This window comes from Artibeus jamaicensis, unplaced genomic scaffold (assembly GCF_021234435.1).
Source record: "Artibeus jamaicensis isolate MK-2021 breed Jamaican fruit bat unplaced genomic scaffold, CSHL_Jam_final contig_1803, whole genome shotgun sequence".
In the NCBI taxonomy this organism is placed as follows: Eukaryota; Metazoa; Chordata; class Mammalia; order Chiroptera; family Phyllostomidae; genus Artibeus; species Artibeus jamaicensis.
This window is the reverse complement of record NW_026521356.1, coordinates 2,539,389-2,566,265: the sequence shown is the minus strand read 5'-3', so window position 1 is coordinate 2,566,265 and position 26,877 is coordinate 2,539,389. Positions and strand designations below refer to the sequence as shown.

The 26,877-nt window shown below is 40.0% G+C and overlaps 1 protein-coding gene across 1 annotated transcript; it reads right to left on the bottom strand.

The window, feature by feature from the left end:
• Positions 1–15,418: 15,418 nt before the first annotated feature.
• On the bottom strand, positions 15,419–22,421 carry SAYSD1 (SAYSVFN motif domain containing 1). The gene is made up of 2 exons (XM_037146255.2): positions 22,112–22,421; positions 15,419–16,262 (listed from the first exon to the last, which is right to left on the bottom strand). The coding sequence occupies exons 1-2, from the start codon at positions 22,316–22,318 to the stop codon at positions 15,918–15,920; spliced, it is 552 nt and encodes a 183-aa protein (XP_037002150.1). The 5' UTR covers positions 22,319–22,421; the 3' UTR covers positions 15,419–15,917.
• Positions 22,422–26,877: the final 4,456 nt, after the last annotated feature.

Below are 26,877 nucleotides of genomic sequence, written 5' to 3'. Positions count from 1 at the left end.
GAGTTCTGAGCAAAGAAAACAACTGGTACGAAGACCCTAAAGCAGAAGATTATTCTGTGTGTAGAGCAGGAGTCAGCAAACTTTGCCCCCCATCCCCATCTGGTTTTATAAATAAAGTTTTATTGGCACATCCATTTGTTCATGTATTGTCTATGGCTACGTTTGCTCTATAATGGCAATGCTGAGTAGTTTGTGACACAGACAATATGGTCACCAAAGCTATTTACTGTCTGGCCCTTTACAGGATGTTTGCCAAACCCCTGTGTAGGATGAAGGTAAAATGCAAATGTAAATGGGAGAGGCAGGCAAGGGCCAGATCACTTAGGGCCTGGTAGGATAAAACCACCTAAACAACCACCCACCCACCAAACGAAACACATGTCTCCGTGGGTTAGGAGTACAGATACCATTTACAGACTGGGGTTCAAAGGCTTCTTTTCACCAACTCACTCCAGGGTACCTATCTGACCTCTGCTTTATTTGAGGGTCCCCAGGTTCTCAGCACTTCCCCCCAAGTGACTGGGGACATTTACAACATACGGTAATCTTGCAAAATGAACATGTACAAAAAATGATGGTTTGCTACAGATTACCTTGATATAAACCTACTGTTTTAAAGTTTATCACAAACCACATTGAGAATCACAATTACAATGTTTTCTAGCATTCTTTTTCATTCAAGCAAAATCACACAGGCACAAAATATATTCAAAGACCTTCTTACTCAAAGTGTTTTAAAGACTAGCAGCATCAGCACCACCTGGGAGCTTGTTTGAAATGCGGGATCTTAGGTCCTGGCCAGAACTACAGAATCAGAAACTGTATTCTAAGCAGATAGATCCTCAGGGGATATGAATGGTCACTACAGTTTGAGACCACACTCCTGATAGGAATTGGCCTCTTTTCCAAGAGTTGGAAATTTAGTTTTAAATTTCAGAGAGGCTAGCCTGATTTATACTATTCATGCTAATAAACACTGGATGCAATTTAAGTGCTTAATAATAGGGATTGGCTAAATAAATAATGGTACATTTACTGATACAGAAATATTATGCAGTTGGACAAAATCAATATTATAGCCCTGACCAGTGTGACTCAGTTGGCTGGGCATCATCCTGCAAAGAAAAAGGTTGCCTGTTTGATCCCCAGTCAAGGCACGTACAAGACGAGAGGCACCCAGTGGATGTTACTCTCCCTCTTTCTCCCTGCCTTCCCTCTCTCTAAATATAAATGAAAAATTTTCAAAAACTCAATATTGTAGAAGAATCACATGAGAATATATTCACAGTTTATCATTAAGTAAAAAAAAAACAATTATAGGTATGACTAAGACCAAATAGAATAAAATTATGATTAAAAAACAGAAATGTAGAATTTATAAACCTTAACGGTATAGAAATGATGTAACAAATGAAGTGAGGAAAGGACGAGAGATAGGGGGTATAAAGCAGTGTAGGTGTGTTGACTTTATCATCTTTCACAGCCACAGGTAAAAAGTATATAATTTAAGGCTAATAAATCAAGTAATAGGAGGTTACTGTCTTTTTTGCACAATACTATACATAGAGAACCCCAAAGATTCCACCAAGAAACTACTAGAACTGATAAATGAATTCAGCAAAGTAGGAGGATATAAAATTAATATCCAGAAATCGGTTGCATTTTTATATGTCAATAATGAACACAGAGAAATTAAGAAAACAATACCATTCACAATTGCTTAAAAAGAATAAAATACCAAGCAATAAACCTAAGGATGGGAAAGACCCATACTCAGAAAACTACACAACACTGAAGAAAGAAATTAAGGAAGACACAAACAAATGGAACCAAATACCATGTTCATGGATTGGAAAACTTAACATCATTAAAATGTCCGTACTATCCAAAGCAATCTATAGATTCAATGCAATTCCTATCAAGATTCCAATGATGTATTTCACAGAACTAGAACAAATATTTCAAGAATTTTTTAAAAGATTTTATTTATTTATCTTTAGAGGGGAAGGGAAGGAGAGAGGGAGAGAAACATCCATGTATGGTTGCCTTTCATGCATCCCCTGCTGGGAATTGGCCTGCAGGGAACTGGCCTGCAACCCAGGTATGTGCCCTGACTGGGAATCGAACTGCGATTATCTGGTTCGCAGGCCCGCGCTCAATCCACTGAGCTACACCAGCCAGGATATTTCAAGAATTTATATGGAACCACTGAAGGCCCCACATAGCAACAGCAATCCTGAAAAAGAACAAAGTTGGAGGAATCACACTACCTAATATGATACTATACTGTAAGACCATAGTAATCAAAACAGCATGGTAGTGGCATAAAAACAGACATGAAACTCACACCTTTATAGTCAATTGATATTTGACAGAGAAACCAAGCACATTCGATGGGCTAAATATAGTTTATTCAATAAATGATGTTGGAAAAATTGGATATGTGCAGAAAAATTAAACTAGACCATCTTACAACACACACAAGAATAAATTCAAAATGGATCAAAGATGTGAATGTTAGACCCCAAACCATAAGAATCCTAGAAGAAAACATAGGCAGCAAAATCTCAGACATTGCTCATAGCAATTTGTTGCAGGCTATATCTCCCCAGGCAAGGGAAACAAAAGAAAAAATAAACAAATGGGACTACATCAAAGTAAAATATTTTTGCACAGCAAAGAAATCATCAACAAAATGACAACCCACAGAATGGGAGAACATATTCACCAATACATCTGATAAGGGGTTAATATCCAAAATTTATAAAGTGCTTACAAACTCAATGCCAAAAAAACAACCTAATTTAAAAAATGAGCAAAGGACCTGAATAGACACTTCTCCAAAGAGAACATACAGATGGCCAATGGATACATGAAAAGATGCTCACTGTCACTAATCATCAGAAAAACACAAAAACCACAATGAGATAGCATCTCACACCTGTCAGAATGGCTATCACCAATAAAACAACATACAAAAAGTGCTGGCAACAATGTGGAGAAAGGGAAGCCTTTTGCACTGTTGGTTGGAATGTAGACTGGTGCAGCCACTGTGGAAAGCAGTATGGAGACACCTCAAAAAAGTAAAAATGAATCTGCCTTTTGAACTAGCAATCCCACTTCTGGAAATATATCCAATGGAACCCAAAACACTAATTCAAAAGAAGATAAGCACCCCTATGTTCACTGCCAAGTCATTTACAATCACCAAGATACAGAAGCAGTCTAAGTGTCCATTAGTAGATGACTGGATAAAACAACTACAGGACATTTACACAATGGCATACTACTCAGCTGTGAAAAAAAAGAAAATTTTACCCTTTGCAACAGAATGGACAGACCTGGAAACATTATGCTAAATCATACAAGCCAGTCAAAGGAAAAGAAACACCATATGATTTTACCCATATGTGGAATCTAAAGAACAAACTGAACTAATAAGGAAAATGGGGACAGACCCATAGGTGGATAACAGGATGACAGCTAGCAGGAAAGGTTAGGATGTGAAGGGATTGAGCAAAAAGGAAAAAGGACTCACGGACATGGACAACAGTGTGGTGATTCCTGCGGGGAAGCTGCATAAGGGGACTAAATAGTAATGAAAAAAGTACAATAAAAATAAAATAAAATAAATAAAAAAGTCCTTTGGTGAGGATAAATAAAAGGATACAATTTGTAATGAAGACCTAAAAATATGCTTTTATATATTCTCTTTTTAAATATATTTTATTGATTATGCCATTACAGTTGTTCTATTCTCCCCTTCATTCCCCTCCACCCTGTACACCCCCTCCCCCACTGTTCCCCCCCTTTAGTTTATGACCACGTGTTTCAAGTTCTTTAGATTCTGTATTTCCCCTACTATTCTTGCCCTCCCCATCTATTTTCTACCTATCATCTATGCTACTTATTTTCTGTACCTTCTCCCCTCTCCTCCTCCTCCCACTCCCCTGTTGCTAACCCTCCATGTGATCTTCATTTCTATGGTTCTGCTCCTGATCTAGCTGTCCTCTTAGTTTGCTTTTGTTTTAGGTATGGTTTTTAATAACTGAGTTTGCTGTCCTTTCACTGTTCATCTTTTTTATCTCCTTTTTCTTAGGTAAGTCCCTTTAACATTTCATATAATAAGGGCTTGGTGATGATGAATTCCTTGAATTTGATCTTATCTGAGAAGCACTTTGTCTGCCCTTCCATTCTAAATGAAAGCTTTGCTGGGTGGAGCAATCTTGGATGTAGGTCCTTGCCTTTCATGACTTGGAATACTTCTTTCCAGCCCCTTCTTGCCTGTTAAGGTCTCTTTTGAGAAATCAGCTGACAGTCTGATGGGAACTCCTTTGTAGGTGACTGTCCCCTTATCTCTTGCTGCTTCTAGAATTCTCTCCTTCATTTTAATCTTGGCTAATGTAATTATGATGTACCTTGGTGTGCTCCTTCTTGGGTCCAACTTCTTTGGGACTCTCTGAGCTTCCTGGATTTCCTGGAAGTCTATTTCCTTTGCCATCTTGGGGAAATTCTCCTTTATTATTTGTTCAAATAAGTTTTCCACTTGTGGCTGTTCCTCTTCCCCTTCTGGCACCCCTATAATTCTGATGTTGGAACGTTTAAAGATGTCCTGGAGGTTCCTAAGCCTCTCCTCATTCTTTTGAATTCTTGTTTGTACATTCTTTTCTGTTTGGTCATTTTTTTCCTCTTTCTTGTCCACTCCTTTGATTTGAGTCCCAGTTTCCTTTCCATCACTATTGGTTTCCTGTGCATTTCCCTTCATTTCAATTAGTTTAGCCTTCATATGTTCCTCTAATTTGTGACTAAAATCAACCAGTTCTGTGAGCATCCTGATCACCAGTGTTTTGAACTGTGCATCTGAAAGTTTGGCTATTTCTTGGTCACTTAGATTTATCGGCTCTGGGGCTCTGAGTTGTTCTTGAGCCATGTTTTGATCTGTTGGTGCCTGTTACGTATGAAGAGCGGAGCCCTAGTTGTTCACCAGGGCCGGGCCACCCAGGTTGCTGGTTTGTGACACTGTAGGTGGGGGAGGGGTCAGGGAGGGACAATGGCGGTCCCCTCCGCCACTTCCTGCCACTGGGGCCTGCACCGTCTGTCTCACCACTCCCTCCTTCACCGGTTTATCTGTGCGCAAATGTATGACCGTGGTCAGCCTTCAGTGAGTCCACCACCTTGTGCCCTCAGTGGGTCTGCCCGCTTCTCCACACCTGGGGTCCACCTACAGCTGCCGGTGCGCCTGGGTCACATGCCTGGGTCAGTCCAGTCTTCCTGCCCGAACACGACCCCCCCCACCCCCGCTCTGCTGCTGGCTCTGCCCCTCATACTGGTTTGGCTGAAGGGTTCATTGTTGTCAGATTTTTGTGAAGTTCAATTTTCTGTGGTTTTGGCTGTGTTTTTGTTGCTAAACTTTGTTGTTTTTAAACTTGGTTGTGGGAGGAGGCACAGTGCTTCCACCTATGCCTGCATCTTGGCAGAAGTCCTATATATTCTAAAATCTGAAAAAAGACTATATACTCATAAAAATTGACTTAAAATATAAATAAAAATATTAACAGAGCCCTGACTGGTGTGACTCTGTGGGTTGGGCATCACTCCACAGGTGGACAGGTTACCAGCGTGATTCTAGTGAGGGCAAATGCCTTTGTTGCAGGTCTGGTACCCAGATGGAGGCTGTGAGAAGCAACCAATTGATGTTTTTCTCTCACACTGATGTTTTTCTCCCTTTCTTTCCCCCTCCCTTCCTCTCTCTAAAAATGTATTAACAAACAGAACTTATTAGCATATTAAAATAATAGTACATTACATTCAAGAATTAGTTACTGCAGGATAAAAGGATCCTCCAATATGAGTAAATCTATAACACAATTAAATTAATTGATCAAAGAGAAAAATCACATAATCAGTACCTTTTACACTGAATGATTTTGTGGAATTCAACACCTATTCTTTTTTAAGGAAATAAAACCTTTTAATACTGTAAGTAGAGATGAATAATTTCTTAAGAGTTCTATCTATCCATCCACTGACCCCAAAGCCAGCATCATGCTTAATGGGATAATAGTAATGCATGCTCATCAAAGTCAAGAACAAGAAAAAGGTATCATTGACTATATTCTGATTTAACATCTTCCTTGATATTTTAGTGTAATTAAATACAGGAAAAAACTAGAAATATAAAAATTGGAAAAAGAGGAGCTATATTTTATATTATTTGAAAAAAATAATTATGTATGTGAAAAATCCAATAGAATCAACTCAAAAACTATTATAATTAGTAAGAAAATTCATTAAAAGGCAAGAGCTAGTATAATATTAATATACTAAAATCAATAGCTTTTATATATATGACACACACACACACACACACTAGTTGATACATATATTTATCAACTAGTGTGAATAAATAATAGAAAGCCTCAGAATTCATCCATTTTTGCCAAGCTGCTATTCTCCACCATGGTTATCATCTTTTTACCACATGGTTTCCTGAACCTGAAATGCTACCTCCTTGCCCACCTGCCCTCTTCCCTAGGGAATGATGTTTCTTTGAATTCAAGACAATGTCACCACCTCCAGGAAGCCCTCCCTAACTCTATAAGTGTTTTGACAGTTTTGCTATAACTTTTCTATGCTCTGATTCTTGTTTAGACATCAGATTCTCATAGTGCTTATTACCACACTGTAACTGTCTGGTTATTGACTGCCTCCCCCATTTGACTGCAAGCTCCACAAGAAAAGGGAGCACAACTCCATGTTCTCTGTAAAGCTCTGGTAAAGCTCAGATACTATGAGCTTTACTATGTTAGGCTTTTGATTCTCTTCATAAGAAATCATGACCCAGGGTAGAATACTGAAGCAGAAAGAAAAAAGTTCTATTTTGCTATAAAGAATATTGGTGGAACAACTGGCAAAATACGAATAAAGTAAATTATCTAATAAAATTGTAAAACAGAAAGAGAGAGAAATAAATAAATATGAACCAAATCCCCAGACAGAGATAAATGGATGAAGATAGATGGGAAAGATCTGATAGATTCATATAAGATGAAAAGGCAGGTGCTGGTTAGTCAATTGTTATGCCTCATTTGGTCAAATTTATAGATTGTAATTCTTTCATTAATGAAAGAATGAATTCAGAAAAAAAAATTCAGTAAAATGCTGTCCAAAACTGTTAAACTGATGAATGCATAAGTGTATTTGTTCTGGAAACAAATGGTTACAGGTTTTATTTTATTTCTTTTCTAAAATGTTTCTAATTTTTATTGTGTTGACTTTTAGGATATTCTGATTTAGTTTTTAATTGTCATTATCATTAATATTATTGATTTCCCCAAATTAAAACCTTCCACTTAAACATAAAAGGTAGAATGTAAAAAGATACATCATAAGCCAATAATTTTGCCATAATGTCAATATTTGTCAGTAAAATCTGATGGCTGTATAGAAATGCATAAATATTTTCACCAACAAAAACAATAAATCAGATGCTCCATAAATGAATGGATGAATGAACAGCTGGGTGGACGGATGGACGGGCAGATGAATGACACAGAGAATCTGCTCTCCACATGACAGCCCCAGTGACCTTTCAACCATGAAAACTGGACCAGGTCACTCTTTTATATACATAAAAACTTCAATTGCCTAGAAATCAAGCCCAAAAACCTAAAAGAGAAAAAGCAAGCAGAAAGAAGAATAGTGTATAGAGGATACTACCAGTTGTGGGATTGGGAGAGAACAAACATGACACAGTAGGAGAAAGACTTTATCACTGGAGATCCTATGTACCTCCTGAGTTCTGAAATATATGCACATATGTACAAACTTAAAATACTTTATTTTTTCTATAGTTCAAAATGTTCTAAAGTGAGGATGTACTTCTTTTTGTAATAATTGTGTTTTCAAAAAACCTTGAAGATAAAGCACATTTCATTACCATACAGTCCTTGGAGTTAGTTCCTCATCCTTTTAAAGCCATATATATATTTTTGTAGCTTTGACATTCCAAATGAACAGTCTGACAAATAGCAAACTTTGTTGCTCTCCTTTAAAAATATATATATATCTAAATTGAATGAGATAGAGAACTAAAAGACTATACAAAAAAATTAATACAACAAAGAGATGGTTCTTTGAAAAGATTAATAAAATTGATAAACTCCTAGCTAAACATACTAAGGAAAAATGAGAAAAGACTCCAAATAAACAAAATCAGAAATGAAAGAGAAGTAATCACAGACAACAGAGAAATACAAAGGATAATGCTGGGATACTACAAAAGACTATGCCACCAAATTCAATAACCTAGAAGAAATAGGTAAGTTCCCAGAAATATATAACCTTCCTAGATTGAATCATGAAGAACTGAAAAGTCTAAACAGATCGATCAACAGTGAGGAAATTTAAACAACCATTAAAAACCTCACAAAAAATAAAAGCCCAGGACCAGATGGCTTCATCAGTGAATTCTATCAAATACTCAAAGATTTGATACTTACTCTTGTCAAACTTTTCCAAAAAATTGAAGAGGCAATACTCCCTAACACATGAGCCCAACATAACCCTGACACCAAAACACATACATCTACAGACCAGCATCTCTGATAAATACAGACACTAAAATCCTAAACAAAATCCTAGCAAATCGAATACCACAATACATTAAAAAATAATACATTACAATCAACTAGGCTTCATTCTAGGGGTACAAGAATGGTTCAACATACACAAATCAATCAAAATAACATACCACATTAACAAAACAAAGGGTAAAATCATATGGTCTTATCAAAAGACCCAAAAAAGCATTTGATAAGATACAACATCCATTTATGATTAAAGTACTCAATAAAACCAGCGTAGAAAGTATCTCAACATAATAAAGGCTATATATGACAAACCCTCAGTTAATATCATACTCAATGATGAAAAACTAAAAGCTTTTCCTCTAAAATCAGGAGTAAGACAAGGATGTCCACTCTTACCACTCTCATTCAACATACTACTGGAAGTCGTAGCCAGAGCATCAGGAAGAGAAAGAAATAAAAGGCATTCAAAATTGGGAATGAAGTGTCACTTTTTTCAGACGACATGGTTCTTTACATAGAAACTCTAAAGACTCCACTAAAAATTATTAGAAACAATAAACAAATACAGTAAAGTTGCAGTATACAAAAATCAATGGACAAAAATTCACTGCATTCCTATACACTAATGATGAAATTTCAGAAAAAGAAATGAAAACAAAACAAAACAATTCCTTTTGCAATTGCAATAAAAAGAATAAAATACCTAGGAATAAACTTAACAAAGAATGTGAAGGACATATGTATACTGAAAACTACAAAGCATTATTAAAAGAGACTGAAAAAATACAATAAAATGAAAAGCTAGTCTGTGTTCCTGGATTTGAAGAATAAACAGTTAACATGTCTATATTACCCAAAGCAATATACAGATTTAGTGCAATCCCCATCAAAATCCCAATGACATTTTTTAAAGAAATAGAACAAAAAATCATCAGATTTGTATAAAACCACAAAAGACTCCAATTGCCAAAGCAATCCTTAGAAAAAAAGGAAGCTGGAGGTATCATACTACCTGACTTCAAATTATACTACAGAGCATCAATAATCAAAACAGCATGATATGGGCAGAAACAGACACATGAATCAATGAAACAGAATTGAGAGCCCAGAAATAAAACCACATGTATGGGTAAATAATTTTTGTTTGAGCAAAAAACATGTAATGGAGAAAAAAAAACCTTCTTCAATAAATGTGCTGGGAAAATTGGAAAGTCATATGCAAAAGAATAAAACTAGACTACAGTTTGTCCCCATGTACAAAAATTAATTCAAAATAGATCAAAGCCCTAAAAATAAGGTCTAAAATAATAAATTACATAGAAGAAAACATAGGTATTTAAGAAACTTAGAAACCTTGGTCATAGAGAACATTCTATTTTATTTTCTTATCCTCACCAAAGATATTTTTTCAATGCTTTTAGAGAGGAAGGTGGGGAGAGAGAGAGAGAGGGAGAGAGAGAGGGAGGGACGGAGGGAGGGAGAGGGAAGAGAGAGAAGAGAGAGGAGAAACATCGTTACTGGCTGTCTCCTGTATGTGTCCCGACCAGGGATCGGACCACAGCCCAAGTATGCACCCTGACCAGGAACTGAACTCACAACCTTTTGGTGTATGGGATGATGCGCCAACCAACTGAGCCACACTGGCCAGGGTGAGAACATTTTATGAATTTGACCCCATAAATTCATTTTATGAATTATGAATTTGACTAGGGAAGTAAAGGCAAAACTAAATAAATGGGACTATATCAAACTAAAAAGCTCCTGCACAGCAGAAGAACCTGCCAACAAAACAAAAAGGCAATGACTGAATGGGAGAAGATATTTGCAAACAACAGCTCCAACAAGGGGTTAATATCCTAAATATATAAAGAATGCATATAACCTAAAACCAAGCAAACAAACAATTCCATTAAAAAATGGTCAGAGGACCTGAGCAGACACTTTTTCCAGGAAGACATACAAATGGTCAACAGATATATATGAAAAGATGCTCAACTTCATTAGTGATTAGGGAAATGCAAATCAAAACTACAATGGATGTACTCCTTCACATTTGTTAGAATTGCTGTTATCAACAAGAAAAGTAATAACAAGTGTTAGAGAGGTTGTGTAGAAAAAAACCTTCATTCACTGCTGGAGGGAATGTGAACTGGAACAGCCACTATGGAAAACGGTATGGAGACTCCTCAAAAACTTAAGAATAGAGTTACCATGTGATGCAGCAACCCCTCTTCTGGGTATCTACTGGAAAAATTTGAAAACATTTATTTGCAAAGATATGCGCACCCTATGTTCATTGCAGCACTATTCACAGTGGCCAAGAAATGGAGACAAACAAAGTGTTCTTCAACAGATGATTGGATAAAGAAGAACTGGTGCATATATACAGTGAAATACTACTCAGCCTTGAGAAAAGATTAAATACTGCCATTTGCGACAACTTAGATAGATGGACCTTGAGATATTATGCTAAGCAAAATAAGTTAGCCAGAAAAAGTGAAGAACTATATGATGTCACTCATGTGGACTATAAAACTGAAACTGATAGACAACAGTGTAGTGGTTACCGGAGGGAGCGGGGTGGGGTAGTAAAGGGTATAAGGGGTCAAATGTACGGTGATAGAAGATGATTTGACTTGGAGTGGTGGGCGCATAATGCAATATATAGATCATGTACCATAGAGATCTATGCTTGAAACCTATATAATCTTATTAACCAGTGTTACCAACAATAAATTTAATCAATTAAAAGATAAAATACACAGTTGTCTTTCTTGGCTTGGATCTAATGTATACTGTTTTCTTCCTATTCTAACATTTATGACTTATGTCAGCAGCTCTTCTCTTTAGTAAACTAGAGGTTATCCCAAGGTAGTTAAATGCATAGTCTTGGGGGTCCTACCCCCAGGCATTCTGAGTCAGTGGGTCTGGGTGAGGCCCTGGAATCCGCACGTTACCGTTACCACAGGAGATCCCAATGCAAGTGGTCCATAGACCACACTTGGCAAAACATTCATCCTTGACTTAGATAAACTTAGCCTTTTTCATATAAAAGTGACAATCCTACCTAGTATAGAATTTAGATTTGAAAGCAATCTCTTCTGATGACTCCTACACACACATCTTATACCTTTATAAACTTCTATGTTGTTACATGCTTTATGATGTGGTTCTGTATGTAGTTACTTTGTGTTCTCTCTCAGCTTTTGGAGAGTGAGATTCAAGTCATTATCCAACCCATGGCTCCAATGAAATAAAAGTATATATGACAGGAACCAAAGCATACAATTGAAATGTTACTCTCTTGACTCAGGGATCAAGTTTCTCTGCCAGCTGTGTAAGTTACTCGCCTTTTTTCTCCCCACAAAGCTCAGATGTAGAGAAGCACAGGGCTAGCCCCCTTGACTGCAATACTGCCTGCTAAGTCTAGAGAGGGACTGTTGTTTTACTTAAAAATACATATAAATCAGCCTGGTAGCTTCTATGCCTCTCCCAGGACCTCTGCTGGGCCCTTTCCTCTGTGAATCTTAAGACTGAAAAGACTGCCTGAAAATCGGCAGAAGTGGTGCAGATAAACATCCAGAAGTTTTGCATGGGACAAAATTATCAAGAGTGATGGGAAGAGACCTGATGGACAGCAGCAGCTCTCTGCAACCCCCTGGTGGCAAGATGCTCCGTGGCACCCCAGCCCCATCTGCATCCTGACCCTTACAGGGGATTCAGACTGCAGAAGACGTCCCCAGCAGTGCCAGGACCAGTGTGCCTACAAATATTTGCTGGCAAATAGGTTTACAGTGTGAGTGGCAGGAACCAAAAACACAGAATTTTACTTTCTTCTGCCCAACTGAGGATCACTGGTTCTGCCAACTGTCTAACTTCCTAATTTCTTTTTTTTGTGTGTGTGTGCAGATTGTGAGCTTAATTTTATGTACAGATCAGTCAAAAGGTTAATGTGGAAGATCTCTGAGACTCAAAGCACAATCCTAATAGCACAAAATATACATGACTAAATCATCACTGATAAAAAACTCCAGAGCTGTTCAGTCATTGCACCTACCAACATTCATTCATCCCCACCCAGACCTGGAACCCTCAGAGCAAGTGAGGGCTAGATTCAAAGTGATTGTCACAGAAGCACAACTCAGATGGGTTAGCCTGAAGAACAGAGAAGACAAGGAGATAACTGAGTAAGGGTTTACCAGACTGGGGACGCTCAGTGTCCACTCAGATTAGAATAAGAAATAACCTGGGGTGGTGGTGAGGGGGATGGCTCAAATTCTTTCGATGAAGAACTGCCTAGAAGAGCCTGAATCTTGTACCTGGATTCCTCTTCTTTAGGGGTCACTGGGGGGGGAAATTTAGTCAGGGATAAATGCAGCCCTGCCCTAGGCAGGAAGGACATATTTGATGGCATTTTGGGGTCCCTTCCAGCCCTACAAATAAAGGCTCGCTTAACAGTCCCTGTGAATAGGCAAGATAGGACAATGTGAAATAAGAGCAAAAGGCAATTTACTGGTAAGATTTGAATAGAAACAACTTCACCTGTGCACGCAGCTATCCTAGGGACTAAATGCAGCCCTGGGACTCAAGTTTCTTAATGACAAGAAGAAGCCTTTTAAAGGAAGCTGCTTGCTGGGCTAATGGTCAGGCCCTGAGTGGAAATTCTGAGATCAATGGTGCTTTCTAAATTCAGGAAATCAAGACTGCACCTAAAGCTTAATGGTCTGATCAGAACAGCAAATACATACAGTCCTTTCCTCTCTTCCCCGCCAAGCATTTAATTGGTTCACACCCCACTTTTCCTAGAAGTTAATGCTGTCATTATGCAACCTTTGAGAAGAAGTGAGCAAGGAGAGGTGACAAATGGTTCCCAGAAAATCCCATGAAAAAGGGGCTTCTGGACCAAGGCTCTACCTCATTAAGAAACAGCCACATTTTCAAAGAACACTAGTGAGGTCTACTCATAAGTTGATTCTCTTCTATATTTAAGAGAAATATCTACCTTGCTGGGATTACTAATTGGATCCAATATTCCTACTATAGAGTTACAGGCACTTTGTTTTAGGGGAAGGTTTGAATTATATATTTTTAAAATGCAAATTCATTGTTTCCTAGAACCATGCTTATTGATCAAAGAGATTTCTTCCTTGTATTGGCTTTTATGAAATGGAAAAGCCCAAGTAAAATATCAGGGAAATGAAGAAAGCCTTAAGAAAATAAATTGGAAAACAAAATCATGGATCTTAATGTAATCAAATGTTTGACAGGGATTCATCTGTTTCCCATACTCTCTACAGATGCGCTTCACACAGAAGTCATGGAAGAAAAGACTTCTTTCTGAACTAAGAGGGCCTTCTGCTCAATTGGATGACTCTGAGGGACAGCCAAATTCCCAAAGGGCTGTGGAGAACAGCAACGCATAGCAGAATTTTCACCAAGGGCTGAAACACATGGGGTGAGTTGGCCACAAAGTGTGATAAATGAGAGCATCCTCTCAGTACACATCCTGTAACTAAAACTTATCTCACTGTATTGCTGGAAATGCTGGTTTTACTTTGTCTACTACCCCACTCCTGGCTAGACTGTATGCTTAAAGAACTGGGAAAATGTCTGTTTTTCTCAGTATATCTCAAGCACCTAGCAGAGTACTGGCATTCAATGAATAAAAGATAACTAAACTGAGCTAAGCCCTGGCTGGTGTAGCTCAGTGGACTAAGCACAGGTCTGTGAACCAGAGGATCGCAATTCAATTCCCAGTCAGGGCACATGCCCGGGTTGCATGCTGGTTCCCTGCAGGCCAGTTCCCAGCAGGGGATGCATGAAAGGCAACCATACATTGATGTTTCTCTCCCTCTCTCCTTCCCCTCTAAAGATAAATAAATAAAATCTTTAAAAAATAAAAAATAAACTGAGCTAAGAGTTTGCTATACAAATGAATCAGGCAATAAAAAAAAGAATTAACAGTAGGCCTCCATTGCTTAATAACATCTCATAAATAGTAAAGTTACCTTCATAGTATAAGAATTAACAACTGAATTCTGAAGTGGGAAACCTGCTGAGGAATCATTAATTTCTTAAAATCTTAAGTCTGGAAAACATTATTGCTTTAAAACTAGAGCTTTCTTATTCATCAGTATAATCTATTAAATAAGTTTTTAATGACTTGTTTAGCCCAATTTTAATGACCCAAGTCCTGGCTTTGTACTGAAGAAAACACTGAAAGCAAGTCTGATTATCGATATTTACGTAACTTCTCACCAAAGGCCGACAGGCACAGGGACTGCTCACTCTAAAGCCCTTAGAATATAAGAAACTCCCCAAACCACCAATAAGTCTGGAGTTCCAGTTGCAGAGCTCTCCTCTGTACACACTCGAGAATTTTTTCTGGCTGGCATTATCGTTAATAACTACTTATCAAATCTACCCATGCCGACTTTGTGAAAGCCCTCCCCACACATTACCCAGGGCTTTGTCTTCTCCTACTATATCCTTCACTGAGCAGGGGCAGAATCACTGAGGAGAGCAGAGGATGGAGACGGGCAATAGGATCTGTTTCTGAAAAGTAGCTGTTTCATTTATTTAATTTACTTATTTAATTAATTTATTTAGAGAGAGTGAGAAGGGAGGAAGAGATGGAGAGAAACGATATGACAGAGACACATCAACTGGTTGTCTTTCATTTGCGGGCCAACCAAGGACCAAACCCACAACCCAGGAATGTGCCCTTATGGGGAATCAAACCTTTCACTTTGCAGGACACACAACTAACTGAGCCACACCAGTGGCAGTTTTAAAGATATTTTATTTTTTAATACTATTAATGACCAAAAAAAGCAAAACAAAACAGGAAGGAAAAAACAAAACAAGCCCCCCCCCCAATCAAAACTTGCAACTTAAACCTTTCAGGAAGTAAAATGCTGTAACTATGAAAAGACTTAAAGAGAACATTTACTTTTAATGCACAATCCTGACGGACCTGGCCATTAAAACAAACAGCTGGATGTTTTACAGTTATCTCCCCAGTGCCTTTCTAGTGCTCTAAAATCATCTCTCTCAAAATAATGAGACAGACAAGTCTCCTTTTGAGTATTTAGTTTTTATAAATTGCATCAGACCTACAGTGAGTGTCTTTCAGGGATTTTCACCAAAACCAGAGAAGTTCAGAGATGGAACTGCAGCAGAAGATGAGGGAAAGCAGGTAGAACCGTATGGTCAAAGGAATAACTTACAAATTGTCCTTAATCTGGGACACCTGAACAAACCCACCAGGCCACGTGCCAGGAGGGCTGAGTTGCTGGGAGGCTAGCTGATAACACGCAGCTGGCCCTATCTCCCCTCCAGGGGTCTAAACTGTAACTCTCGCTCGAACTGCTCTGCAGTCAGGGTGCCCTGGATGGCTTCGCAGCCTGGGTTGAACACAGAGTAGGCGCTCTTCTCTCCCTCCTTCTTCTCCCCAGGGCCCCGTGTCCCAACATACATCCAGTAGAACAAGGACAGGACAAAATAAGCCAGGCCAAATTCCAGCTCCACAAACAGTCCCAGCAGGACCAACCAGAGAAGAACCTTCAAGAAAGTGATGCTGGTCAGGAAGGATTGGTCCTGTGGCAATGGCGGGGGAATGGCTGTTCTCCGTGGGGGCTGTGATGTGCTGCTCCCAGGCTGAGAGGCCTCCTAGGACACAAACAAACAAAAGTAAGAATAAAGGGTAATGGGTCTGAGGGGATGAAAACGAATCTGGAGATACAGCTCCCATTGCTCCAGGAAGGCTTCTGGCTCATTGATTTCTATTTCCTTGCCCTGCCCTGCTCCGACGGAATCAAAACTGATCAGCACTTAGTGAGGTGACTGGACAAAAACCATACGGCATGTGGATAGGTTCCCCTTCATGGGAGACATTTTCTCAGATGTGTGAGTCTGCTGCTAACGAGCACTAATTTGTGCCTCACACAGAAGCTCCCCAGTAACTGATAATGCAAGAGCCACTGTATACTTCACACACAGAGTCAATGTTTGATGATTGGATTAGATGAGCTAAAATTTTGAGTGACATCATTCTAAAATGAGAACTACGCCAGAAAGAGAAAACAAAAACCCCTTCCACATGAAAATAAAAATTAAAGTTCTAGCCACAACCCATTCTGTGACCATCCTACACATCTAATGACTCAGGCAAGGTCTCCTAGGAGGATTCTCTGTCTCCTAGCTCTTCCCTCTTCATGCCATCCTATGTACAGACAGTTGCTAAATGAATCTCCCAAATACCAGTCAACCTCCTGTTCACAAAGCCTTCGACAAACTGTTACAGCATACAGGTTAAAATTTAAATTCCTTGGGCTGGAATCCAAAGCCTTCCATTTATTCAACAGATAGAAATGTCAGTATTAGAAATGCCAGTACACAGACTCCTGGGCTGAGTGCTAATGGGAGACACAGGTATTTTGGTAGATTTAGGGAGCTTGATCTCTATTCCAATATTTTCCAAACTTTTTTGGGTATGATTTACAATTAAAATGTTTAATTTTGTACTGTGACCCAGTATGCATAATATGCATGTATGTATATATGTATACAACAGAAAAAACATTTCACAAATCAACAAATACCTTCATTACATATGAAGCTGTCATTTTCTATTCTATTTTTTAAAATTTATTTTAACAGAGGGCTAGATTTGTCTTATTTCAACACTCACTAAAAGGTCATGACTAACCATTTTAAAAATGATGGTCTAAAAAATTTCCTGTACAACATACTCTAATGCTGAACAAATGTACCCTCTACTCCAGTTCAATTGGTCTTACTACCCAGAGACATTGCCTGTCCGTGGCCTGGAATAGTCTGTTCCCTTTACAGTCCTCAGCCCCTTGCCTTCCTTCCAGGCAAGCACGATTGCTGAGCTGTGTATGCCCAGACCTTCTTGGCCATGCAGAGAACACGGCCTCTGCCTCCCCAATCACTGACTGGCTCTTTCTCATTGAGCACCACACTATTCAGCATTGAAATGTCTCTTTTATTTTTTAATTTTATTTACTTTTTCAGTAACTTAAACTTACAAAGAAGAAGCAGACCCACAGATACAGAGAATAGACAGACAGCTGTCAGAGGGGAGTGGGGCGGGGGGCTGAGTGAAAAAGGTGAAGGGATTAAGCAAAGAAAAAGAAAACTCATAGCCCTGGCAGGTGTGGCTCAGTGCACTGAGGTCTCCAGTTGGACTCCCCGTCAGGGTACGGGTTTTGGGCCAGTTCCCCAGTGGGGGGCGTGTGAGAGGTAGCCGATCAATGTTTTTCTCATTTGTTGATGTTTATCTCCTTCTCTTTCTTCCTTCCTTCCCATCTCTCTAAAAATAAATAAATAAATAAGATCCTTTGAAAAGGAAGAAAGAAAACTCATAGACACAGACAATTGCACGGTGATTACCAGAGGGGTGGGGGGAGACAGAAAAGGGTAAAGGGGGTAAGTGGTGATGGAAGGAGATTTTACTTAGGGTGGTGAACACACAATATGATATACAGATGACTATTAAAAAATTGTCTAAGAAAACAGCCCCAGCTGGTGTAGCTCAGTGGATTGAGTGCAGGCTTGCAAACCAAAAGATTGCGGTTCGATTCCCAGTCAGGGTACATGCCTGGGTTGCAGGCCAGTCCCCAGTAGGGGATGCATGAGAGGCAACCATATATTGTATTTCTCTCCCTCTCTCCTTCCATTCCCCTCTAAAGATAAATACATGAAATCTTTTAAAAAATTTATTTAAAAAATTGTCTAAGAAAATAAACATTAGGCAAAACACTTACTGAAGTGTTTCTCTTTTAATATAGGTTGCATGTGTCCCTTGATTGTTACCACGAAGCCACAGACTTGTCATTATCTTCTGATGTCTCCAGAGCCAAACACAGTACCTGAACATAGGTTTTTAATCAACAGCAGAACTTTCAGTTCATTTCTTCAATTATATCTCCTATTTTCCACTTAATTTTAGAAGGGGCCACAAATATTATTTGGTCCTGATTAAAAAAATACAGGTCATTTGATTTATGTTGTTTCAGAAATATTATTTGTTAGAGCTTTCTTTTTCAGCAACATCAGCAAGTCAGTGTATGACTTGAAATTCACAGTAAAACGGAATTTATTATATTATTGAGGTAGTATAAAAATAATCCTTATAGCCATAATTTATTTACCAAGTGCTTTCAAGATCCCTGATCTCCTATAATCTAGGCAGGCATTATTATTCCCAAATTACTGATAAGGAATCACTGAGTTGTTAGGTAACTCCCCTAAAGTCACACAGACAGTGATAGGCAGAGATGACGAGGGTGGTCTAGGAGCTGAGGATGATCTCCCTCCAAAGCCCTTGTTTGTTAGGAGCCTTTATGGGAGATGGTAAGTGGAAGAGTCAGAGAGGTAGAAGGAGGTGGGTGATGCTTAATAGAACTGGCAAAGAGACAAAGAAAGGAGCGGTGGGATATGGGGAATTCCTCTGCCTTGTTTGGCATTTTAGTTCAAGTGCATCTTGTGTGCAAGTGGGAAGTGTTTGTGGTTAACAAAGCACATATACAGGCATAGTTTAGGGAAGATACCTACTTCCATCCACCAAATACCAAGCTGTTTCCCACTATAGGGCCTCTGCACTTATACTTCCCTCTGAGAGGAACACCCCAGTCCCCTCCTATCACTTCACTGGCTCCCTCTTCTACAAACCTCAACAAAAATGCCATTACACGTGTCTTAGGCCTTGTCCCCAGGTTTCTGCAAGAATGGCTCCTTCTTTGAAATATCAACCCCTTGGTGAGGTTCTCCTGCCTACCCAATTTAAAGTGGCACTCTGCAGCCGATATCCCCAATTCACTAACACAGTGTGTGTTTTTCTCCCCCTTTCATAGCATTCACCATTCTGTTCTTTTGTTTACTATCTGCCTCCCCAAACCCAAACAGCAGTTCTGTGAAAGCAGGGCTTTGTGTTTATCCCACTGACTCCCCAAATTCAGGATAGTAGCTTGAACAAGGTGGGCACATGCTAGGATTTTGCTGAATGAACCAATGGTGGTGAGGGAAAGGAGGAAACTAAAAGGTGACTTCTGGACTTGAGGGGCTGATGCAAAGACTGTGCTTAGCCAGTGACTCCAAAGAAAAAGTGCATTTTGAGCAGTGGGCCAACCTGAGCCAAGGGTCAGAGGTGAGGAGCTGCAAGACAGGTGTGGGCAGTGGACCTTGGGGCTAGATGGTGCCCTGGGGGCTGGTGTGGGATATGTCTGAGGAGGGAGACAGGGGGTTTCTGCAGGACTTTAGAAAGTTGCAAGCACTTTCGTACTAATCCTATGGAAGCTTGTCACAGAAAGAAACATTATATTATACTTTGGGGACTGCATTTCCCCAAACTAAATCCGAGAGTAGGGGAAGGAGGATGTGGATGCTTCCTTATCAATGACCACTGAAAAAAAGCAATTACCAATAGAAGGCTTAAGAAATCTGACATGCCACTGTGTGCACCAATATTATTAGGCAGAAATAGATTATAAATTAGAAAAAAAGCAATTTAATGAGAACTGTCACACCAAAGCAAACCCAGGAGTGATAACTGAGTCAATGAAAATGAGTTTAGGACAGAAACAGCTTGATTAATAAGAATCAATGAGAGGTCCAGCATTTCTTCTCATCCTTTTGTCAGGCAATCAGCTTTTGGGTTCTAACAGTGGAAGCTTTCTCCAGGTTCAGGTTCTCTGAGTTCAACTCAATGATCTCATATTCCTTTGGCAATGAGACATATAGTTGAAAACTCATTGTGTGGGTGAGACATTGTTTTTTAACAGCAGGAAGAAAAAGGGGCAAGGGAAGTAGATTCCAAAAGCTTAAGCAATTGTGCTCAGTGAGTTCTAGTCAACAATAAAGTTACCCTGAGACAAATTGCACGTGAGAAAATGGATTGTTTGAAACCTACAGCACGTTTTCTGCAAATCAGTTGGAACCCTGCCTGTCAGAGAACAATATCAAAATTGAATAACAAGTCATGATTTAAAAAAAATTTCCCTAAAACCAAATGTTGTGCAATAATAATGAACTTAATTAGGAATTCAGAAGGAATTTTTGGCTCTTATTACACTTCTGAAGTACAAAGGCCATGTTATAGATTGTCTCAAAGCACTAGTTTTCCCTTGGTATTTTGTCCAGCATTCCCACTTAGAAACTCCAATTTCACATGCAAGTCACCTTGTCACTTTAGTCATGAGTGAAAACTGAATAAAGGTACAGAGATGTGAATTAAGTTCATCTGAAAATAAGATTACTAGAAGAATTAAAAAGCAAGAAAGCTATCATACTAATCTAAATATTGTTTTCACCTTCAAGATGCATTCTTGAACCTGAATAAGCTTCTCTAGTTCATCAGCAACACACAAACACATGCCACCTCTGGCAGTTACAGCTACCACACTTTCGCAAGTTTTGTATTTAAATACCATTTCTAAAGCACAGGCTATGTGGGTTACTGGCTGCATGTGGTCCAGGTGCAAAATCAAATAAAGCCTTAATTACTGCCACTTTTTCATCACTATCCAATTAGACCTTTTACCCTCCATTCACAGAGTGCTGTGGCTCAGCACGATTGTGAAAAGGTTTCCCAAAACCACAGGGTGTCACAATGATGATCTCTCAACTAACTCAACTCAATTCTTAATGATTTAAGGGCAGAGATGCTTTCTTCCTGCACCTAGACCAGCGATATTCAATTAGTGTGCTGCAAGAATTTTTAAAACAGGCAACGCCTATTTAGTCAGGGGCACTGACCTCTTTACCCTTACACTGTCAAATAAAAAAAACAACAGCAGCCCCAACTGGTGTGGTTCAGTAGGCTGGGTATTGCCCTGCAAACGGAAAGGTCACTGGTTCAATTCCCACTCAGGGCACACGTTTGGGTTGAGGGCCAGGTCCCCCATTGGGGGTGAGCTGGAGACAACTGATTCATGTTTCTCTTTCTCTTTCTCCTTCCCTTCCCTAAAAATAAATAAATAAAAGCTTTTTAAAAATTAACAGCAGCCAATATAACAGTAGCTGGTTGGCATGAATGAATCAAAATTATACCTACTTTTTTGTTAGGTTGGCAAACATGTTTTAAGGTGTGCCACAGAATTTGAGTAGTTAGTTTATGTACGCATGAGATGAAAAAGGTTGAAAATCACTACGTAGACCCTTCTTCCCACCAGTAATCCGGAGCCACCTGGAAAATAAATTGTCAAACCCACTTATCAGTTTTGATACGGGACAGGCCGCCCAACTCCAGGAACACGTGGAAAGCGCCAGCAGCTACGCCTCCGCCAGCAGTCAGCGTCTGGGACCCAGGAGGCGTGGCTGTGGGCCTGGGCCCGTGGGCGGGGCCACGACGGGCCAAGGCAGGCCAATCCCTCACCAGGGAGGGGCCTGAAGACTACCTCCCGGTGGCAGGGGCGGGCCCCGGCCCGAGTTTCCCTGGAAGCCACCACAGCGGCCCAAAAGCCACATCCTTGGGGGTGAGGCCTCTCTCCTCTCACCTGAGTGAGGCTGGGCTGGGCCTGGGAACTTGCGGGCCTCCGTTTCCACATCAGGAACAGTTTTAGCCAGCCCAGAGCTGACTTTGGAGTTGCAGTTGCTTCCGCCTTCCTTCCCGAGGTTTGTGCACTCTGGCTCGAAGTGCCGGCTTCGGCCGCCAGGTCCGCCCGTTTTCGGGCCGCTCGGAATTCGGCTAACCGCTCTTCCATGTTGCGCGCCTCACTCCCCGGGAGCCCTGGAGCCCGGGATGGAGCTCGGACCGCAGAGAATCGAGCCCAGTTTAGCGCTATGGTAGACCTCAGTGCGCTTGCGTAGCGGCAGCTCTCTGCTGCGCGTGCGCGCTGGGGTCTGGTGTACCGGTGTCCTCTAGGTCTGTGACTTTCGGTGGGCTGTTTTGTGCTAATAGTCCCGTCCGAACGTACGCAGACGTGGCGTCCACCTCCTCAGGCACAGGGATTAAGAATCTGAAGTTTAAAGACTCCTCCATTGTTCGTCTCTCTTGCCCTGGGTTTCTCTGAGGGAAGGTCTTTGCTCCATCTGATGTCAGGGATCTGCTCCCCAGCAGGTGGAGCTCGTACTGGGGACCAGATTGAAAAGGTGATCCCAGGGCGTTGAAGAAGGTCTGGTTTTTGGGAACGAAGACAGGATGCAGCCTCTTCTTTTTAACGAGTGTGCCAGTTTTAGCACTTGGCTGGTGGCCTTTTCACTGACTGCAGGGTTGTGCATATCTCTATCACTACTCTTGCCACAATGGAAACTACCTGTTGGTGCGTCTAGATGGATCAGAAACTTAAAAACTTTAATTGAAGTGCACCTTAAAATACAAAAATCCTAAGTGTACGGCTCAATAAGTTTGTGCTTAGACATATGCCTGTGTGACTACTACCCAGCTAAAAAACTTCTGGTACCCCAAGGACTCCCTTGTGCTCTCGCCCAATCACTACTCACCCAAAAGGTCACGATTCAGGAGGAGGACTGTAGTATATAATTTTAAAGCTCTAAGCATCTATCATAATTGAGACTCAAATATTTTTCGGAGCTTGCTTTGTTTTAATCAAGAAACTAGATAAACTAGAATGGCATCTTTTGTTCATTAAACAAATATCTATCAAGAGCCTGCTATGTGCCAGGTATTGTGGCACTAGAGATGGTAGAGTGAATGAAATCAACCCGTTTTCTTAGTGCTTACATTCTAAATGGAAAGACAGACAACCAAATGCATAACTACATATTTATAGTTAATGTAATGTCAGGTACTGCTTAATGACATAAAGAAGAGTAAGGAATAGGAATGGAGGGGCTCTTTGGAGCTAATGACCAGGAAAGGCTTCTCTGAGGATTTGCTGTTTGTGTAGAGATCTAAATAAAATGTGCGATACATGTAGAAATCTAGAGAAGAGTGTTTTAGAGAATACAGTAAATACAAAGATTCTGCGACCTCAAGCAGTGTGATTGACCTGTGCACAGAACATCAGGGGCCAGTATAACTGGAGTAAGGAGGAGCAGAAAGCAGGGAAAAAATGGTATAAAATAAAGATGCACAGGTATCCAGGGGCTAGCTCATGTAAAACTGTACAGGCCATGATGGACACTCTGTATTGCATTCTGATTGTGATAGTAAGCTGTTGGAGGATTCTGAGCAAGAGGTGACATGACATTTTGATAGGATCACAGTGGCTGCTAGAGGTGCGGCCATGGAACAGTGCAAAAGTAAGAGAGATGCCAGTTAGGAGCAGATACAGTAGTATAAGAGAGACTATAGTTTTTGGAACTAGAGAGATAGTGATGAAAGTGGTGAGAGTTGGTCAATTCTGAATATATTTTGAAGATCAGAACCAGCATGGTATACCGATGGATTGAATGTGGAGTGTGAGAAAAAGGAATAAAGGATGGCAGATTTTGCCCATGCCCCTCGCCCCCAGACACACACCCTAAGCAACCAATGAATGATGCTGGGACCCACTGCTGAGATGGGAGAAGATCAGGGAGAGAGGATTTTGGAATAAACATAGTTTCATTTTGGACATGACAAGAGTCTGAGATACCTATTGGACAGCCAACGTAGGCAACTGGATAGTAAAAGCTAGAATTCAGGGAAAAGTCAAGACAGGAGATACATATTGGGAGTCATCAGCATATGTATGATATTTAAAGCTGTGAGACTAGGTGAGATCAACTAGAGAGTGAGTGTGGATAAGCAGAGAAAATATTTTAAGACTGAGCCCCGAATAATTAGAAGTGGTTTGTAAGACAGAGAAGAATGAGATCATTTTACCACAATGATCTCTGCTGAAGAAGTGAGAGAAAATATCTTGCTCATCTTGGTGTCAGGAGTAAGTCTGTTCTGCGAGCACTCTCTCTCTCTCTCTCTTCCAGTTTACACGGTGAATCATGCACCCAGATTTCTTGGTACAGCATAAAAATGTTTAACACCAGGTAATGGGGTCAGGGGGACCCCCAGCTCCAGAAACACGTATCAGAAAACACAGCTTTTATAGACTTGTTTAAAAAGTGTCGTTGGAAGGAAAACCAAGGAAGATATGCCAGGGCATCACCTGAGGATTTTACTGGCATCTACCAGGTGCCAAGTTGCACTATAGCAGCATCCCAGGACAACACTGGATGGCACTGTCCTTTTGCCCTCCTGTGGAGCATCCAGACTGGGGCTAGTCAGGGCAGAGACTGCTGCCAAAGGCTATAGACAGGCAGTAGGTCTGCTTCTCTTGAAGAACTAGAAGTTCTTTCATTGTGTTTCCCCCTTGATAATCACACTGAGGCTTTAAAGCTGTATTTATGGTCTACTTGTGATAGGCATTTAGATTTAAGGCATGCAAATTTGTGGCCTACTGCAATCCGGGTCCCTGGCAGGAAACATGGAACCTTCAAAAGGGTTACATGAAGAGAGTTTTGTGAAGGAGTTTGTTACAAAAGTGTGGAGGGGTTAAGGAAACCAGCAAGGGTGGGTTCACGGAAAGTGTTATCAGCCTCTAGGCTTCAAGCAGCAGGAGGACAGAGTGTCCAGCAAGACCTGCAGCTATAGGAGAAGCTGGGTACTATGGAGCCCATAAAGAAGCAGAGAGCAGGAGAACGATGGAAAGAGAATTGAGAGGAATAAATGGGGAATATCCAGCCAAGTGCTAATGTTATCCCAGCTCCATCTTGCTCTGGTAACCAAGTTTCCCATTTGCTTCATTCTCTAATTTATTGTAAATTTATTTTGTCTCAAAGCTTTGTAAACCTCTTTAAATCCTGTTTGGAAGAGTTTGAAAGAAGAGAAAAAAGTAAAGGTGAAAGAAATGATCATGAAGAACAACTGCTGAACTAACTTCATTTCCTCTAGTAAATAAAAGTCTCAAAGTGTTCTTATAATGTGTGAATTTAATTTTTATTATGAAATACTTTGTGTATGTGAAATTGTGTGTGTGTGTGTGTGTGTGTGTGTGTGTGTGTGTGTGTATGTATTCTGGACTCTTTCCCACCTCTTCAATCTATTAATACAATGAGTTGCATTAATAGATTGTCTGTTAAACAACTCCACATTCTTGGAATAAACAAAACTCAGTTACTTTATAAAGTATAAAATTAAAAACTAAATTCAGCCTGGTAATTTTTAAAGGAATTTTGCACCTATGTTCATTAATGAGATTCCAATATTCTTTTTAAAGATTTTACTTATTCATTTTCAGAGAGGGGTGAAGAGAAGGAGAAAGAGAGGAAGAGAAACATCAATGTGTGTTTGCCTCTCATGTTTCCCCTGCTGGGGACCTGGCCCACAACCCAGGCATGTGCCCTGATTGGGAATCAAACCAGTGACCCTTTGTTTCACAGCCCATGCTCAATCCGCTGAGCTACACCAGCCAGGGCTAATTATCTTCTTTTCATGCACTGTACTTTAAAGGTTTTGGTTTTAGGATTATACTAGCTTTATGAAATAAGCTGAAGCATACCTCCATCTTTCCCCTGTTTTCTAGAACAGTTTTTTTTAAAATATTTTATTTATTTTATTTTTAAAATTTTTTTAATTTTTTAAAATTGATTATGCTGTTACAGTTGTTCTATTCCCCCCTTCATTCCCCTCCACCCTACCCCCCATCCCCACCATTACCCCCCTTTAGTTTATGACCATGTGTCTCAAGTCCTTTAGATTCTATATTTCCCATGCTATTCTTGCCCCCCCATCTATTTTCTATCTACTGTCTATGCTACTTATTTTCTGTACCTTCTTCCCCATCTCCTCCTCCCACTCCCCTGTTGCTAACCCTCCTTGAGATCTTCATTTCTATGTTTCCACTCCTGATCTAGCTGTCCTTTTTAGTTTGCTTTCGTTTTAGGTGTGGTTGTTAATAACTGTGAGTTTGTTGTCCTTTCACTGTTCATGTTTCTTTAACTTCTTTTTCTTAGATATGTCCCTTTAACATTTCATATAATAAGGGCTTGGTGATGATGAACTCCTTGAATTTGATCTTATCTGAGAAGCACCTTATCTGTCCTTCCATTCTAAATGAAAGTTTTGCTGGATAGAGCAATCTTGGTTGTAGGTCTTTGGATTTCATGACTTGGAATACTTCTTTCCAGCCCCTTCTTGCCTGTAAGGTCTCTTTTGAGAAATCTGCTGACAGTCTGATGGGGACTCCTTTGTAGGTGACTGTCCCCTTAGCTCTTGCTGCTTCTAGGATTCTCTCTTTCATTTTAATTTTGGCTAATGTAATTATGATGTGCCTTGGTGTGTTCCTTCTTGGGTCCAACTTCTTTGGGACTCTCTGAGCTT